Here is a 17,560-nt window from a genome sequence, read left to right as displayed (position 1 = left end):
ACTCCCACTCCAGAGTGCCGCAGTGTGCCCTAGGATCCACAGCCGCCGTTAGGAAAGACTCTGCTTCCAGCAGTGTCTACTCCTAAGGTCCTAAACATAATCTAGCCCCACACATGTCTGCAATGCCTATCTCGGCAACAACTGGCTGACAACCCCTAGGGCCACACTCCTTCAGATGCAAGGTCTGGTGCACCAGAGTCTCCACCATTCGCAAATGATTTCTGTTCACCCAAAAGTTAAATATCAGCTGAAGTTTATCATCACAGCTTACGTACCTGACCAGTGCAGACTTTTGGGTTTGCAACCTAAGTGCTGGCGTTACCAGTTAAAATTCCCCAACAGGAACACATCCTGACTCGCTGTGAAAAATGTCTGACGGTGAACCCAAGTGGCCCATTGGAAGCAGCTCACTACAGTAGTCCACACGTGTCTATTAGAACAACCTCATTCAATGGGAATGTCCTTTGGTCTGGCTATTGAAAACAGAGAGGCCATCTGTTTCCCAGTGTCTGTGTGATACATGGTCCTATCTGCCTTGTTCTATTTCTTTCAATGGACTTGGCTCACCCACTCAAATGAATGTGGCACAGGAGCTTCACATGCAAAGCAACAGCGGCACTGACACTCTCTTCCTAGAAAACACCCAGACCACTTGTCTGTTTCAAGGTCCCACGTCCTTCCTTCATCACGCTCTCTTCTGTGGCTCTTGTGCTTTAGGGAGCCATGTCTCTACCTAATGCAAGCCCCCGATGCCACCCCATTCCTACCAACTGCTCTCCAAGTTTTTAACCACAGGGACATGATTTCTGACCTGTAGGCTCCACCTCTAAATCTCACTTCCAGTGGTAAGAGATAGCTGACCACATGTTCCTCCTGGGCCCTTTGATTAATCAGCCATGTTTGCCCCACCCAGTCTCCCACCACCAAGGAAAGAGGGAGGGGAATGGTCCTACCTTCGTGGTTCACTGGTACAGGATGAAACTGTTTATCCAAAACAACCAGAGAACACGTGGCATCAAACCCAAGCCCTCGAATTCGGTTTAAATCGATCCCTTGTACAACTTTCTGTTTTAAAAAACAAACAAAAACATAAATTACAATGCAAAGCCTTTAAAAGATTGAAAACAAGTTATGATGAGAAGGAAATGAATGACAGAATAGAAAAAATATTTATAACATAAACAGATAAAAGTTTAATATCACTAAAATGTCAGAAGATCCTATAAATTAGTAAGAAAAAGACAACCGATCTAATCGGAAATAAAGCATAGGACATGTCATGCATGTCACTTCATAAATAAGAAATAGTCAAAGAGCATATAAAAAGATTCTTAATTCACTACTACGATTCAATAAATACAAATAAATATATACCAGTCTTGCTATTCATACTGGGGAAAAAATGTAAAAGATTAATAGTATATCGTAGTGGCAAGATATGGAGACATGATAGAACTTCTCAAACAGTATTTTTAACAGTGTAATAATTTAGTAGAAATTTCGAAGAATAATTTTATAGTATTTGTTAAAATGTAAGGCATGCATTGCTTTTGTCCCAGCAATTCCATTTCTAGGAATCTATTTTAGCAAATTATTAGCATAAGTAAATAAAGTTATATGTTGAAAATGGTTAACTGCAGTACTGCTTAAGAATATATTTAAAAATTAGAAAAAAATTGGTTTATTAAATAAAGTACACCTGTGAAATGGAATATTCTACAACTATTAAAAATAAAGAGGCAGGGAAGCAATTTCTGGGTATGGTGGTATGAAAACGTCAGCAAATCCTCTTTGCAAAATTTTTTTAAAAAAAGTATAAAATCAAAAAAATCATCAAAAACAACCACATGGAGACCACAGAAATTAGCCAAAGACACATGAAAAAATGAGAAGCATTATTCGTGAAAATCAAAACTATACTTAAAACATTCCCACCAAAAATAAAAAAACTCTCAGACCAGATGGCTTCACTGAGAAATTACATTAACATTTAAGGAAGAAAAATACCATTCCTACACAAACTTGTTCAGGATGTGGTGAAGTAGGGAACATTTCCAACAATTCTGGTGCTGAGTATGTTGTGGAGTTCACTGGTGTCTCCACTACCTTGGAGAAGGCAGGGGCTCACTTGAAGGTAGAGTCCAGAGGGTCATCATCTCTGCCCCTCTGAGGATGCCCCCATGTTTGTGATGGGTGTGAAGCATGAGAAGTATGACAAGTCCTCGAGATTGTCAGCAATGCCTCCTGCACCAACTGCTTGCCCCCTCCCGCCCACACCCCCCCAGCCAAGGTCATCCATGACAACTTTGGCACCATGGAGGGACTCATGACCACAATCCATGCCATCTAGTCACCCAGAGGACCGTGGATGGCCCCTGTGGGAAAGCTGTGGCGTGATGGGTCGAAGGGCTGCCCAGAACACCATACCTGCGTCTGCTGGCACTGCCAAGGCTGTAAGGCAAGGTCATCCCTGAGCTGAATGGGAAGCTCACTGGCACAGCCTTTCATGTCCCTACCCACACATGACAGTTGTGGACCTGACCTGCCACCTGAGAGAAAGCCGCCAAATACGATGACATCAAGAAAGTGGTAAAAGCCCCCAAGGGCATCCTGGGTTATACTGAGAACCAGGTTGTTTCGGTGACTTTAACATGGACACCCACTCTTTCATCTTTGGTGCTAGGGCTGGCATTGCCCTAAACAACAACGCTGTCAAGATCATTTCCTTGTATGACAATGAATTTGGCTACAGCAACAGTGTGGTGGACCTCATGGCCTACATGGCCTCCAAGGAGTAAGAGCCTCTGGACCACCAGCCGCAGAGAAAGGAAGAGAAGTCCCCAGCTACTGTGGAGTCCTTTTCCCCAATTGTTCCTCCAACATACTGGGAATCTCCTGACCTCCAGTTCCATCCTAGACCCTCTGAAGAAGGGGAGGGGCTGTGAGAGCCTATCTTATCATGCACCATCAATAAAGCTCACTGCAGCCAGGCCAAAACAAAAATTCCATTTATAATAGCATCAAAGAAAATCAAATACTGAGAATGAATGTCTCAAAAGAAGTTCAGGACCCCATACCCTAAAAACTACAAAATATTGCTACAAAAAAAAACAAAAAACAAAAAACAACCCTACAAATTGGAGAAATATGCGACACTCATAAAATGGAAAATTCTACATTTGGTAATCTCAATTAGGTCTACAGATTCTACACAACCCCTATTAAAATCCTAGCAGATTTTTTATTTGGAAATCGGCAAGTTGCTCCCAACATTTACGTAAGAATGTAAAGAACATAGATGAAAACAAAAAACAACGTTAGAATACTTATGCTACCTGATTTCAAATTTTACTAGAAAACTACCATTACTAAGTCAATGTGGCATTGGCATAGGCTAAATTTATAGATCAATGGAACAGAATAGTGACATAAGAAATAAACCCAAACATTTATGGTCAACTGGTTTTTGATAAAAACGCCAAGGTAATTCAATGGGATACAGATAGTGTAACAGGGGTGGTAGAACTGAATGCCCATATGCAAAAAAAAAAAACTTTACTTCATACCACATACAAAAATTAACTCAAAATGTACTATATCCCTAAATGTAAGAATTAAAACTATAAAACTTGTAGGAAAAAACAGGAGAGAAAGTCTTTTTTTTTGACGACAGATTAAGCAAAGATTTCTTTTCACGCAAGACTCATTAAAAAAAATGATAAATTTGACTTCATCAAATTTTAAAATTTTGCTCTTCAAAAGAAACCATAATAAAATGAAAAGATAAGCTATAGACTGGGAGAAAGTATTTGCAAATCATACATCTGGTAGTAGACTTGTATATAGAACTTAATAATAAGATGACAAATGACTCAATTAGAAAATGAGTAAAACATTTGAATTTATACTTCACCAAGGAAGGCATACAAATGGCCAATAAATACAAGAAAATATGCTAACATCATTAGTGATTAAAAAAATGCAAATTAAAATCACAATGAGATAACCACTGCATATCTACTAGACTAGCTATAATCAAAAAAATTGACAATACCAAATGTTAGAAAAATGTGCAGAAAGTCGAACCCTCATATACTGCTGGTGGGAAAAAAGTTCAGCAGATTTTTAAACATAACTTACCACACAACCCACCAATTTCATGCCTACATCTCTACCCCATAAAAATAAAAAGATATGTATGTGAATATTCATAAATAAAAAGATGTTATGTATTCACAAAGACTTGTATGTGAATATTCATAGCAGTATTATTCATTAATACCCCAAAACTGGAAAATCAAATATCCACCATGGTTTAACCAAATCATTAAACAAAGTGTGGTATATCCATAAAATGGAATATTACTCAGCAAGAAAAAGGCACAAACTACTGATATGTGCACAACATGAATGAACCTTAAAACATTATGCTAAGAGAAAGAAGTCAGACACAAAAGAATGTATATTGTATGATTCCATTCATATAAAATTATTAAAAAAGAGAAATTACAAAAACAAAAGGCAAATAAAGAGTTATTTACAGCTGGGGATGGGGACGGATGGCAAACAGGCACAAGGGAATTTTTTGGGGTAACAAAAATGTTCTAAATGGATTATGGTGATTACACAACTGTGTAAGTTTATTAAAACCACTAAATTATACATTTTAATGAATGGCTTTCATGGCATGTAAATTATGCCTTATGCTGTTAAATATTTTTTTTAAGTTAAGCTATATAAAATGAAAAGATATCCATGATATAGTAATAAGGTAAAATAAAAAAAACAAAAAGGAATATACAACAAAGTGTTAATAGTAGTTGCCTCTAAGAGCAGAAACACCAGTTGTAGTAGATTTTTCTCTTCATTATGTAACTTTTAAAGTTGCAGAATAATAGACTTATTAATTCTATTTTTATTTCTGTGTCTATGATTTCTTTTTTTGAAAAAGCATGAGTGACCGTAATCACTAATGTTCCCTATTAACTTAAAACATAAACATAACCTTTTAAATCCCACAAAAGTCATCCTAAAAGAACCCATCCCTATTTAAAATGTGCAATTCTAACCATCAACAAAACAAAAAGGCATCCTACTGAATGGGAGAAGGTATTTGCCAATGATATGTCTAATAAGGTGTTAATATCCAAAATTTATTAAAAACTCATACAACTGAATCCCCAAAAACAATCCACTTTAAAAAAAAATGGGCAGAGGACCTGAATAGGTATTTCTCCAAAGACAACATACAGATGGTCAATAGACATATGGAAAGATGCTCAACATCACTAATCATTAGAAAAACGCAAATAAAAACCACAATGAGATACCACCTCACACCCGTCAGAATGGCTATCATCAGTAAATCAAAAAACAAGTGCTGGTGAGGATGTGAAGAAAAGGGAATCCTCGTGCACTGTTGGTGTGATTGCAGATTGGTGCAGCCACTATGGAAAAGAATCTGTGGGTTCCTCAAAAAATTAAAAATAGAACTACCTATGACCCAGCAATTCCACTGCCGGATATTTATGCAAAGAAATCCAAAATACTAATTTGAAAAAATATATGCACCCCTATGTGTACTGCCGTGCTATTCACAATAGCCAAGATTTGAAAACAACCAAAATGCCCATTAATAAACGACTGGATAAAGAAACTGTGGTATATTTACGCAATTGAATATTACTTTGCCATTAAAAAGAATGAAATCTTACAATTTGCAACAACATGGATGGACCTAAAAAACATTATCCTAAGTGAAATAAGTCAAACTGAGAAAGATAAATACCATATGATCTCACTTATACATGGAATCTAAAGACCAGGATAAACAAGCAAACAAAACAGAAATAGACTCAGTGATATAGAGGAAAAACTGACCGTTGCTAGATGGGAGGGAGGTGGGGATGGGGGAGAAGGTGAAGGGATTGGAAAGTACAAATTGGTAGTCACAAAATAGTCACGGGGATGTGCAATACAGTATGGGGACTATAGTCAATAATGCTGTAAAGACTATAGGGAGTCAGATGGGTACTGGACTTACCAGACAATCACTTCATAGGTTATATTGTATAAATGCTTAACCACTGTTCTGTACATCTGAAACTAATAAAATAATACTGAATGTCAACTGCAATTAATTACATATATATGTGTGTGTGTGTGTGTGTGTGTGTGTATGTATACACACACACACACACACATATATATATGGTCATGTAAAGTACAGCATAGGGGGGAATATAGTCAATGGTACTGTAACAGTTATATATGATGTTGGAGGGATAGTAGACTGGGGGTGGGTATCACTTTGTGAGGGGTGTGGATGTCTGGTCATTATGTTGTTTTGTACACCTGAAACCAATTTAAAAAAAAGTAAAATAAAGTTAAATAAATAAATAAAATGCACAATTCTTTTTTCCTATTCTGAAATGCCAGACTTATAATCTAGGATTCTGTTTTTTGCTACGTGACATGTTCCACATACGCGTATAAGAGCTATACACAATTATTACACATTTTCAACAAAGAAAAGCATTACATTTTTCAAATAATAATACAATAAATAACAAGACGCTACCATCTATTGTAGGTATACGCACCTACTATGTCTCAGGTGCTTTACACACATCATCCTATTTAATCTTTACAAAGCCCTCTGAAGAAACATTTAACATTTCCACTTCATAAAAAAGTAAGTGGAGAACTGGGGAGGGAAGGGGAGAGCAAGCAGGCCCTAGAGATTAAGTAACTCAAACTTGCTCCTGTCACACAGCCAGCAGAGGGCAGAGCCAGAATTCAAACTCAGGGCCTGTGTGCTTCCTAGTCCATCATACTGTATGCCTGCCCCTGTCATCAGAGAATTTCTTGTTGCCCAAGAGACTCGTCCTGTGGAGAGGGCATATGCTCTAAGAGCCATTTGCTAGTGACCCCTCTGTGACTGCTGGCAATACTTGTGCCCCCCAGCACCAGGTGAATGCCCTGTACGCCTTTACTACACTGATCAAGCTAGACTTATAAGAACGTGAGGACCAAACCCAATTCCTGATCAGGCAGCATAGCCTCATGACAACAAGTTACAAAGACCTTGCTCTGTCTGCCACTTTGGCTATGTGTGACTGAGGGCAGGTTACACAATTCCAGCCATTCTAATCACCTGCTTGCCTTGCTGGATCATATCTTTATGGCATTTATAGGCTCGAATTCCTCTACCTGAACGTCCTTCCATCTTGGTTTGGAAATCTTTGGACAGTGACTAAGATCAATGGCGTTGGGCGCAGACTGCCTGGGTTTGAAACCTGGCTCTGCCACTTACTAGTTATATGACGTTGAGAAGCCAGAAAACTCGTTTCCTTGGTTGCACAAACCTATTACCTATACCTACATCTCCTAATGATGTTATGAGAATTCGGCAAAATAAGGTGTCATTAGCCCAATATCTGGCATTCGTTACACAGTAAATAGTAGCCAGTATTAGAGTGAATTAGCTGCCTCAAAATCTGCTCTGAACTTGTGAGGCATCCATCAATGAATCAATAAACCATCCCTAACTTCAACCTGCCATGCAGCCCTATGGGCCTCTGTAGCACAGAGTGCAGGCCTGTCCTGGGCAAGCCCATTTTACACAGGCCTGCAGTTAATCAAAGGAGAGACTGGCTGAGAAAATGTAGAAGACTCAATTAACTCGATACCACAAGGTAGCTTTGGAGTAGAAATGAACATGGGATATGGTGTCAAAAGAGCCACCTTCTGGTTCTAACTCCACCTCCTGTGAGTCAGGTAATCCCTGCACTAATCTCTTCACCTTTCTGAGCCTCAGTTTCCTGAGAGCCAAATATATCTCCCAGGTGAGGATCAAAGTCAATTGGCTTGAAAGTGCTTTGGAATCAGTAAATCTTTATAGGAAATGTAAAGGAGGGAAAACCCACTCAATGCCTTATTAACTGTGTTATGGAATCTTTTTTCTTTATTATTAAAGTTTATTGGGGTGACAATTGTTAGCAAAGTTACATAGATTTCAGGTGTACAATTGGTGTAATACATCATCTATATATCACATTGTGTGTTCCACCCAGAGTCATGGAATCTTTTTTTACGTACATACAAAACATAGCATGCTCTCTGTGTCGTGTAAGCACATATAAAAATAATAGGCAAAAGAATACTGATCAAAAAGACTGGATAGATTCAAATATTCCTAAGAATTATGGAGGGAGTAACCTTCTAGTAGGAGCATAGAAAATGCTCTTTACAGTCTATTTTATGGATTCTCCCTGAAGACCTACAAAGTTCCATATTCTAGTCAAGGGTTCAGTGTCTCTATCTCTAAAACAGAAACCTATCACAAGAAACTGGAAGAACAACTGACACGCATTTGAACCTGATCTGTTTGGTAGCCACTATTATCTCCCCAGCCTTCTACGGAAATGTCTTATGGTCGTGCTTCTCCATGAGTAGGACCACCCCACGCCACAAGCCCACCCCCATCTACACCCTCCCAGAACAATGGCTGTCAGGGTCACACTACCCAGAAGGCCCCTGGGACTTGATCTGCTGACCTGAGGATTCTTTTTTCTACTCTCATTAATGGAAGAAGAAAGCAGGCTAGTAAACTCACCCCAACTACTTGGCACCAAGGGAATTTCCCGGGCTAGAAAGAAAGCACATTGCTCTTCTAAAGAATTTCCAGAGAAGGAGATTTCTGCAACTTCATTTGGTAACCTGGTCCATGTCTAGCAACTGTCAACTCGTAGCTATGGGGCAGCAAACAAATATTTGGGGAAGGGATTGTGCATCGCTTTGTTCTGACTGTGGGAACCGGTTCAATCCTGCATGTGTTTTAAATCAGCAGGCTCTGCCATATTGGGTGGGGAGACAGCGTTTCTTAGAAAAACCTCCAAACTAAGAACTGAAAGGTCAGAGGCATACCTGGTATTATCTTTAGCTCTATTTGGAGCTAGGGTCAAAGCCTGGGGCCTCGCAGACAGAATCCAGCTTGCAAGAGAGTTCTGTGTGGCTGGTCCTGTATTCTTTTAAATCTTGATTTGAATGCCTTTGTCAGCTTTGGGGGCATGCATGGGGTTATGCAATCCCTGGTTCCCTCAGGCCCATGACTCCCTGTTGCCTACACAATTCAATTATTCACTCACTCAATCAGTCAGCAAATAAAATCAAGCCCCTTCTAGGATCAGGCGGCACACTCTTCTGGGTATTTGGGAAACAATGGAGAGCAAAACATTTTTTAAAAAATTCCTTGCTCTTCTGGAGATTACAATTTAGTAGGAATAGACAACAGCTCATCAGCCAAATAAATGAAGTGTATGTACAGTATAATAGAAAGTGGTAAGTTGGAATACTGGAGGAGAAGGAGGTAGCTGATGAGAAGGCGAAATCTGAGGAAACACTTGAAGGACCTGAGGAGCTGACCTTGTGGAAATCTGGGGGAAATGTTCCAGGGAGGAGAACAGCCAGTGCAAAGGCCGTGAGGCAGGAACAGCAATGAGGCTAATACAGTTTGTGTACAGTGTATGTTCCCTGGAAGGACCCTGGAGGCACTCAATTTTACAAAATCTCCACTAGTGACTGGGAAAATGAACAAAGCCAATCCCGGACCATTACCTACACAGCATCCTAGCTCAGGTGCGGTGTCGTCCCTTGAAGATAAGACGGGGAAATGTAGGCGAAACATATATGTCAGTGACACCAACATTATTTCAAGAACCGAAACTCTGAAACTGCCACATTCCTCTCCACTGTCACCAAGAGCTGTTAGATGTTTTTTTCCAAAGTCTCTCAATCTTGTCCCTCCTATTTATTCCTCTGCCGACATTCTAATCCAGCCTTTCATTATTAAAACAGATATTATTAAGCACCGATATGTGCCAGCATCAAGGCCACAGCTCAACAAGACAGGCATAGCCTTAGGCCTCCCAGAGCTTCGAGTTCAGAGGAATCTAAGCCCCCAGAACTTCAGCGGAAGAATGATACAACCTCCCAGCGGGCATCCTTGAATTTAGTTTCTGTTCCCTCCATGCCATCCTGAATCTGTTGGTGGTCACTCTGAAACTCAGGGTGATTCTAGAAAAGCTCCCTACTGGCCTCAGAAGTGACGATCCAGGTGTGCCCAACCATCAATTTCAGTCTCCCTTCTCCCTCCTACTGGAAACCATCCGCTGCAGCCAGGACTGGCTCCTTTCCCTTCCCATCTCACCCGTGTCCATGCTATTCTCCAGTTCTGAATGTCCTCGCCTAAGTGTTCTTCAAGAGTCACTTTGAGCCCTACATCCTTCCTCAAACTTTCTCCACTGATGGGTTGTAGGGAGATCCCAACTTCTTTAGTCATTCATTCTTTTTACACTTCCTAAGTCCACAAGCTTTTAGCACCTGGGTGAGCAAACTATAGTTCCTGTCTCCCTGAAACACAACATCTAGTAGGGAAGGTACATATTAATCAAAAAAAATGAACGCTTTTATTATTTATTCTATTTCATTTATTTTGTTATTCTATTTGATTTTATAACTATTTTATTATTTGATATGAATAAAAAATGAATAATTCATAAACCACGTGAAGTTCTATAAAGTACAAGATAATGTGAGAACACTGAGAAGTAAAATATGGTTCCATGTGGAGGGGATATTGGGCAAGAAAAGGCTTCTTCCATGAAGAACTGACTTTTAAACTAAGATCCAGTGCAGCACTAGCTGATGCAAATTTCTGCAATGACAGAAATGTTCTACCTCCGTGACCTCTAACGCAATAGCCACCAGCCACATGTGGCTACTGAGCACTAGAAATGTGGCTAGTGCGACTGAGAAACCAAATTTTAAATTGTGTTTCATTTTAATTAATTTAAATAGCCACACGGGGCTAGTGACTACTATATTGGATAGAGTGGATCTAAGGGTGAATAGGAGTTAAATCTGTTGGCAGAGGACAGGAAGAGTATGCAGGAAAAAGAAAAAATTGTGTGTAAAAGTCCTGAGACTAGAGGGAGCATTACTATATGTTTGACGACAGGACAGGAGAGGTGGCTGGAATGCGGAGCTGACAAAGGCATCCTGAGACGAGCCAGGAACGCAGGAGGGAACCAAACCATGAAGGGCCTGAAGACCACGACAAGGATTTTGAGTTCTATCCAAATAATAGTATGATGCGATTGAAGAAATGTACGGAAAAGAGTGATATGATCATGTTAGCATTAATAATTCCAGCTCCAAGAAGAATGGATTGGAGAGAGAAAGGGCATACATGAGGAAATCCGTTAGGTTCTTTCACTAATCTAGACAAAAGATGAAGGTATGTGGCACTGGAAATGGAGAGATGCAAAGATTTGACCTATCTGATTTCAGGCTTATCACCTACCTCCTGGATGACGCAGGGAAAGTCACGTAAGCCTTTGGGTCTCAGCTTTTCTTTTCGAAGGTAAAATGGGAATAACAACCCCTTGCCTACCCACCTTGCATGACAATCAAATGGATGTGAAAGTGGGTTGGGGAGATGGATGAAAAAAGTAAAAGGAATTAAGAAGTACAAATTGATTGGTAATACTTCAAAAAAAAAAAAAAAAAAAAGAAGTACAAATTGCCAGTTATAGAAACAGTCACAGGGATATAAGTACAGCATATGGAATATAGTCAATAATATTGTAATAACTATGTGTTATATCCGTGACTTATCGGGTTGATCACTTTGTAAAGGTACATAAATATCTAATCACTATGTTGTACACATGAAACTAACACAACATTGTATGTCAACTGTAATTAAAAATAAATTTTAAGTAAGTAAATGGTTTAACTTTTTTTTAAAAAAATGGATATATCCGTGTTTTGTAAACCATACAGGTTCTATGAATTTAAGAGGGTAGCATTGTTTCCCAATCACACATGAGCTACTCCCTCTCCTACTCTCTCTCTCTCTCTCTCTCTTCGACCATTACTCATGGAGCCAGTACAACTTAAAACAAAACTGTATTTCATTGACTTCATAGGTGTTGATTTTTTCCATGCAACTGAACTATTTCATCCTAAGGGGTAGAGAACTCATTGTATACCACTCCTACACACACTCCATTACTCAGCAAAAAGCACAGCATATAGTAGGTGCTCAATAAATGACACTACAAATGCTTGCTAGCTGAGTAATACCTCCAGCTTATGTTCTTCCTAATGGAAGCTGGTACTAACCATACACTTACAATCTTATCACCTTCTTGGGGGTGATTAAGATTTGTGGCTCCAAAAAACGATGTAAGCCTTTAAAATCAGAAATGGTGTGTAACTTTAGGACTTGTGTGTTTCCACAGAACTTTTTTGATGTTTGAATACTGACCCAATATAAACATGCCAATTTTAGGGGTAGTGGGGAATAGAACAAAGAAGAGGATTTGGAGCCATCTCACTAGGGGTCTAGTCCTGTCTCTAATATGTGTTAGTTTCAGAGTCTCAGTATCCTTGTGTGTCAGATAGGAAGAATGGCAGACTATCTCACAGTTATTGTGACACTGAAACAAGATGAGGAATACCAGAACGTTTTTTCATTTGTCTGTTTTTAGCTCTAAATAACGTTAATTCAACCACCATTTATTGAGCACCAAATCTGTGCCAGGCAATGTATTAGATGCTGGACACAGAAGGATGATTCTTTCCAAGACCTCAGCTCATGGTTTAAAAGGAACCAAACTAAGCCACCAATTAAAATGCAATCTGACGAGTGCCAGGTAATGACACATGTGAGGATGGTGGGCTCTGGGGCAGCAGAGAGGGGCTTGTCACCGCCCTCTCTTTCCTCTGAGCTTGGCAAGGGCGGGCAGGGATTGTCAATGGTCATCAAGGAAGAATCCCAGGAAGAAGTAATACTTAAATGTACCTTATAAGATACCCAGAAGTTGGACAGGTTAAAAGGTAAGAGAAAAACATTTCAGATATTGAAAACAAGAGACATTTCACTCATTCATAAACTCAGTGAACATGAATTGGGTGTAGTACAGGAGAGGAACTCGAGGAAAATACAGATAAACGAGATGTGAGGCTGGCTCAGGGGCACACCTTTTCCGTACGAGCAGACAGCCAGGTAAAGGCACTTGTAATGCAGTATAATGAGTACAACAACCAGGGTAAGCTCAAGATTCCCCATACAGTGTCAAATGCAAAAAACTTCAGGTCGCTTAATATGATTTCCAAGCAGGCGGCATGTGGAGTGGGATGAGGCTGGAGAGAGGGCCAAAGGGCAGACAGAGCCTGGGGCCCGGGGGAGCAGCCGCCGTCCTCGTATTAGTCATGTGACCCTGGGCTGGTTACTTAACCTCCTCAAAGCTTGTACCTTCTACGATAGCTCCAGAGAGGACAATGAAAACGATACCAAGAGGTTGTTGTGTGGATAAAATGAAGTGATGGGTATAAAGTGCTCACCATAGTACCTGGGATGTTATTAGTGCCCAGGAAATGTTGGCTGCCATTCTCATCACCATCATCATATTATTGCTGCTGCTACTGTTGCTGCTGCTGCTGCTATCAACTTAACTAAGGGCAAAACCATCTCCAGTAATGTGAACAACTTAAGGAAAAGGAAGTACAATGGTTCTCAAGCTCTTATCTTTCTGAAGTCCTTAAGAAAGAAAAAAGGGTCAGGATGTATTTTATGTCATCCTTTGCCCTAGCCCAGTGCTTCTCAAAACCTTACATGGAAAGCACCCTAACCAGACAGGGAGTAAATGAATATTGCCATGTGGTACCTCTCTAATTGACTTTGACTTTTAAATATTTTTTAACTTAGAAATTCACTCTCCTAATTTCTGTGACCATCATCATTATCGTGTCACCACCATTAGGAAATGCAGTGCTTACTCATTTCCAGGCACTGTTAGGACGTTTTATACACATGACTCGTATCACCCTTACAACAACCCTATGGACATAGGGACAATTATCATTCCCATTTTACAGATTAGGAAACTCCCAAGAAAACTTAAATAACTTGTCCAAGATGACAAGCTAATAAATGTTGGAACTGGCATGTTGATCCAGGCAGTCTAGCTCTAGAACCACTATTCCATTGTTGTTACCTCTCCAATACAAAAATGCCTCCCTCCTTAAACCCCACACGAGCAATGAGCTGTGAGTAGATGTGTCACGCTTACCTTATGGCTTCAGGCCCACAGACACATAGCCAAACTCCCTGGGAGGGGAACAGCCTAAGACCCAATAGCTTTATCCAGGTTTGTGTAGTGACATAGCCTCACTAAGGACAAATGCCCACAGCAGTCATGTGGCTGAGGGACTCAAGCAGATGACAAGTTGGCTGCCACTGAGAGATGATTAAAAATCTACCATTAAACCAAGCTGTACTTAGAGCAGACCTCTTTTAAAGTAGCTTTTCATCAGGGGATTATATTTTCTTCTTGACAATTTCCTTAATGGCCAGAAAGGCTATATGTTAGGAGAACAAAGGAGACCCAAGGGCAATGAGTAGAAGATTCTCAGCAAGGTGGGGCTGAGGGGGGGACCAAGAGGGAAAATTAAACAGGCAGGAGAGAAGATGTGCCCCCTCTTTTATTCCTATCTGATGCTCCAGTGCTGCCCACCCCCACCTCCTCTCTCTGCCTTCTTCTCCGGGTCACTAACAGCAGCCGAGCTCATTAAAGTTTAAACAGACTGATCAATACGGACAGAATGGTGAATTGTCCATCTGCAAATTACCAAGCCCTTCATGAATATTTAAGGAACTACCACTGGGAGAAGGAGAAGACAGAACCCAGTATTCCATTTTTCCTTATGGAAAAAAGGAGAAAAGAATCTGTCGTTTCTGATCCCCAGGATATAAAACCAAACAGTCAAGTGAAAGTGAAAACGAACAAGTCTTGGGCAGCATCACTTCCTTGCCAACGCCAGCAAGCTGACTTCAATCCAATGGCACTCAAGATGAACATGTGCCTGGCACAATTCAGAGACGCTCTTGTCTGGCCCCACTTCCTGGCCTTCTCAAAACACACCATGTTCTCCTGCCACGGTGCCTTTGTATCTGCTGTTCCCTCTGAACAAAACGAGGTTCCCCCTCACTTGTCTACTTGGAAGGCAGGACAGTCTTGGGACTAAGGAAGCAGCACTGGAATCAGACTGCGTAGGTTCCAGCCCTGTCTCTGCTACTTACTAACTCAGGTAACCAACCTGTTACCTAACCCACCTGTGCCGCTGTTTCCTCCTCAATAAAATAGGGGTAGTGACACTACCACCTTTCTAGGATGGTGGTGAGAATTCAATCACGGTGTGTGCCACCATGTTTTCCCCCACGCTAGAAACACATCATGTTCACTACGATTACCAGCAGCGACTTCTTCCCCCTTCGCTCACACCTGATAGAATCCTGTCTGCTGTTCCACATCCCCTGTCCTGCCTACCGGAGCCCTTCAGAGGTATCCCCTTCCTCAGCTCCAGCCATAGTCACTTGGCTCCCGCCGCCCAGCACATTAGATTTTGGCTGTCTGTTGGTCTCTGTCAGTACTACACGATGAGCTCCTGAAAGACAAGGCCTCTGTCTAACGTCGCCCTGGTGCTGTACCTGGCACCAGGCAGACACACAACACCTACTCAGCAGGCGGGGACAGGGAAGAAGATGCAAGGAGGGAGTGCCACAGTGGGGCCGTACCTTTGTCACAACACAGCACGCGGCCCAGATGTCCTCGGAGGACTGCTCATGGTGGTTGAACTCAGGCTCCCACTTGTGAATTGGCTGGTCTGCAAAAGCCAAAAGGACGCCCCTCTGGTCAACCAGCGCCGCACGGACACTGCCTGTTCCGACGTCCACACCCACATAGCAGCACCCTGGTTCCTGATCTCCACCGAGCATTGTGTTCCCTCCACCTGCAGTGATCAAGAGTAAAAGCCACATGAAGACCAGGTCGGTCTGCAGTCCGGCACAGGACATCTTGAAAGCGGAAATATAACTGGTCGCCTTCTATTATTTATTCATCCAACAAAAAGGTTGAGTGCTAACAGTGTGCTAACAGGTATTGAGCTAGGTGTTGGGTGAACAAGACAGGTATGGCCTCAGACATGGAATTTCCCTTCTTGGAAAGGAGTCAGATGTTAAGCATTTATAGACTGTGTGACTAGTTAAGGAAAGTCCTGATACCGGGTAAAAAGTGCTATGTGGGTAAATAAAGGATTGTAGGAGAACTGAGATTCTAGAGTAATCAATGTGCGTTTATTCTCACTGAATTTGTCAAAACAAGGACAGTGGCCATGGTACTGAAAAGGAACCTCATCTACCCAATCATTTATTCAAATAATCATCTACTGACCACTTAGTATGTGCAAAGCACTGTGCAAAGTACAAACCTCCCCTCTACTCCTCACTATGACTCTACAAGGTGAGTACATTTAACTGTCTCTGTTTACCGGTGCCAGTAACATGGGTGAGACTCCAAGAGACACGCAACTTTTCTCTTAACATTAGGTCCACCCACGTAAGAACAGTCGATGTGCTATGACGATGCACATTATGCTGGTGGGGAAATCGATCCCTGAGAAGTGAAGGGATTTAGCCAGGATCCCTCGGGAGCAGCTGGGACCCACAGTCCCCCATCGGTGAGCTCCCAAGTCTCATGCTCTTTCCTGTCTTTCCTAACAGCTGGCAGGACAGGTTTGGAGAAGAGACAAATATACTGCAGCCGTGTCATAAAGTGACTGGGAATTGGAAAGGAGCCTCGAGGAAGATGGGATCAGGAATTTGTTAGAGACTCTGTTTTCCTTACAGACCCCTTGTGAGTTTCAAGGAAATCTGACCGGAGAACACTCAGGAATTCCTGGGTCTTCATTGCTGCTCCAAGTCCCTTTGGTCAGAGGGGTCCACAGGACACAGAAATCTCAGAGGCTTTCATTGTGCAGACTGGCCTTTCAGAGAATGAGAACAAGCCCCCAAGGCAGCCATGCTGGGGACACGCTACAGCTCGCCAGGTGATCTCAGGTGTTAGCATCCAGAGTCTAATTTCAACCGCAACAACACTCTGTGTCCTTCCACTTCAAAAAGGTAATGGTTCCTGAGCAAAGTCACCCTGGGGGATTCTAAAACAAAGTCAGACAGCAGATGTCCGGTTACCGCTTCCGGGATATTTATCCCAGTCAAAAGCAGCTTCATCAGAAGTGACTGCTTCCGACTTCATCACAATGATGTCCCAACTGTGTCTGCTCCCTTTGGATTGCTGGCTCATGGCAGGTGGAGAGGAAAATGGGACAGCTGTAGCAAGTACATCTGCTACCTTCATCTGAGCCTCAGAGAACAACTCCCAGGCTCCAGCCTACTGCTTTCTCATCTTCTCTCCCTCGCTTACAACCCTCTGGGAGCTCCATCGAACCAGTGGCACCCGTTTTCAAACCAGGCATCCCTTCATTCATTCCACAGAAATACCTTTTATTCAACCCTTTACTCAAAGAAAATTTAAATAAAGCAGATCATAGTAGAGCTGCTCTGTCTGAAGCAAAGATCGCCTTCGTCCGATCCTCCCCCCTGGCCCCCAGCAGAACCTCTGGGTTCCGGAAGGCTGAAAGCCATCGGATGAGG

General features: G+C 41.6%; 1 protein-coding gene and 1 pseudogene across 7 annotated transcripts in view; one reads left to right on the top strand and one right to left on the bottom strand.

The window, feature by feature from the left end:
* FGGY (FGGY carbohydrate kinase domain containing) overlaps positions 1-17,560 on the bottom strand; it is a 393,115-nt gene that overhangs the window by 356,201 nt on the left and 19,354 nt on the right. For 5 of the 7 annotated variants that reach the window (XM_033115796.1, XM_033115797.1, XM_033115799.1 and 2 more), the window contains 2 exons: positions 15,647-15,861; positions 954-1,065 (listed from right to left, as the gene is read on the bottom strand). In XM_033115796.1, the coding sequence (XP_032971687.1) occupies positions 954-1,065; positions 15,647-15,847 (313 nt within the window). In that variant the 5' untranslated portion in view covers positions 15,848-15,861. The remainder of the gene's footprint in view (positions 1-953; positions 1,066-15,646; positions 15,862-17,560) is intronic. The other 2 variants (XM_033115801.1, XM_033115798.1) reach the window with 2 other exon arrangements.
* Positions 1,447-2,798, top strand: LOC117026702 (glyceraldehyde-3-phosphate dehydrogenase-like; annotated as a pseudogene).

Source organism: Rhinolophus ferrumequinum, chromosome 9 (genome assembly GCF_004115265.2).
Source record: "Rhinolophus ferrumequinum isolate MPI-CBG mRhiFer1 chromosome 9, mRhiFer1_v1.p, whole genome shotgun sequence".
In the NCBI taxonomy this organism is placed as follows: domain Eukaryota; kingdom Metazoa; phylum Chordata; class Mammalia; order Chiroptera; family Rhinolophidae; genus Rhinolophus; species Rhinolophus ferrumequinum.
This window is presented reverse-complemented; position numbering and strand designations above follow the sequence as displayed.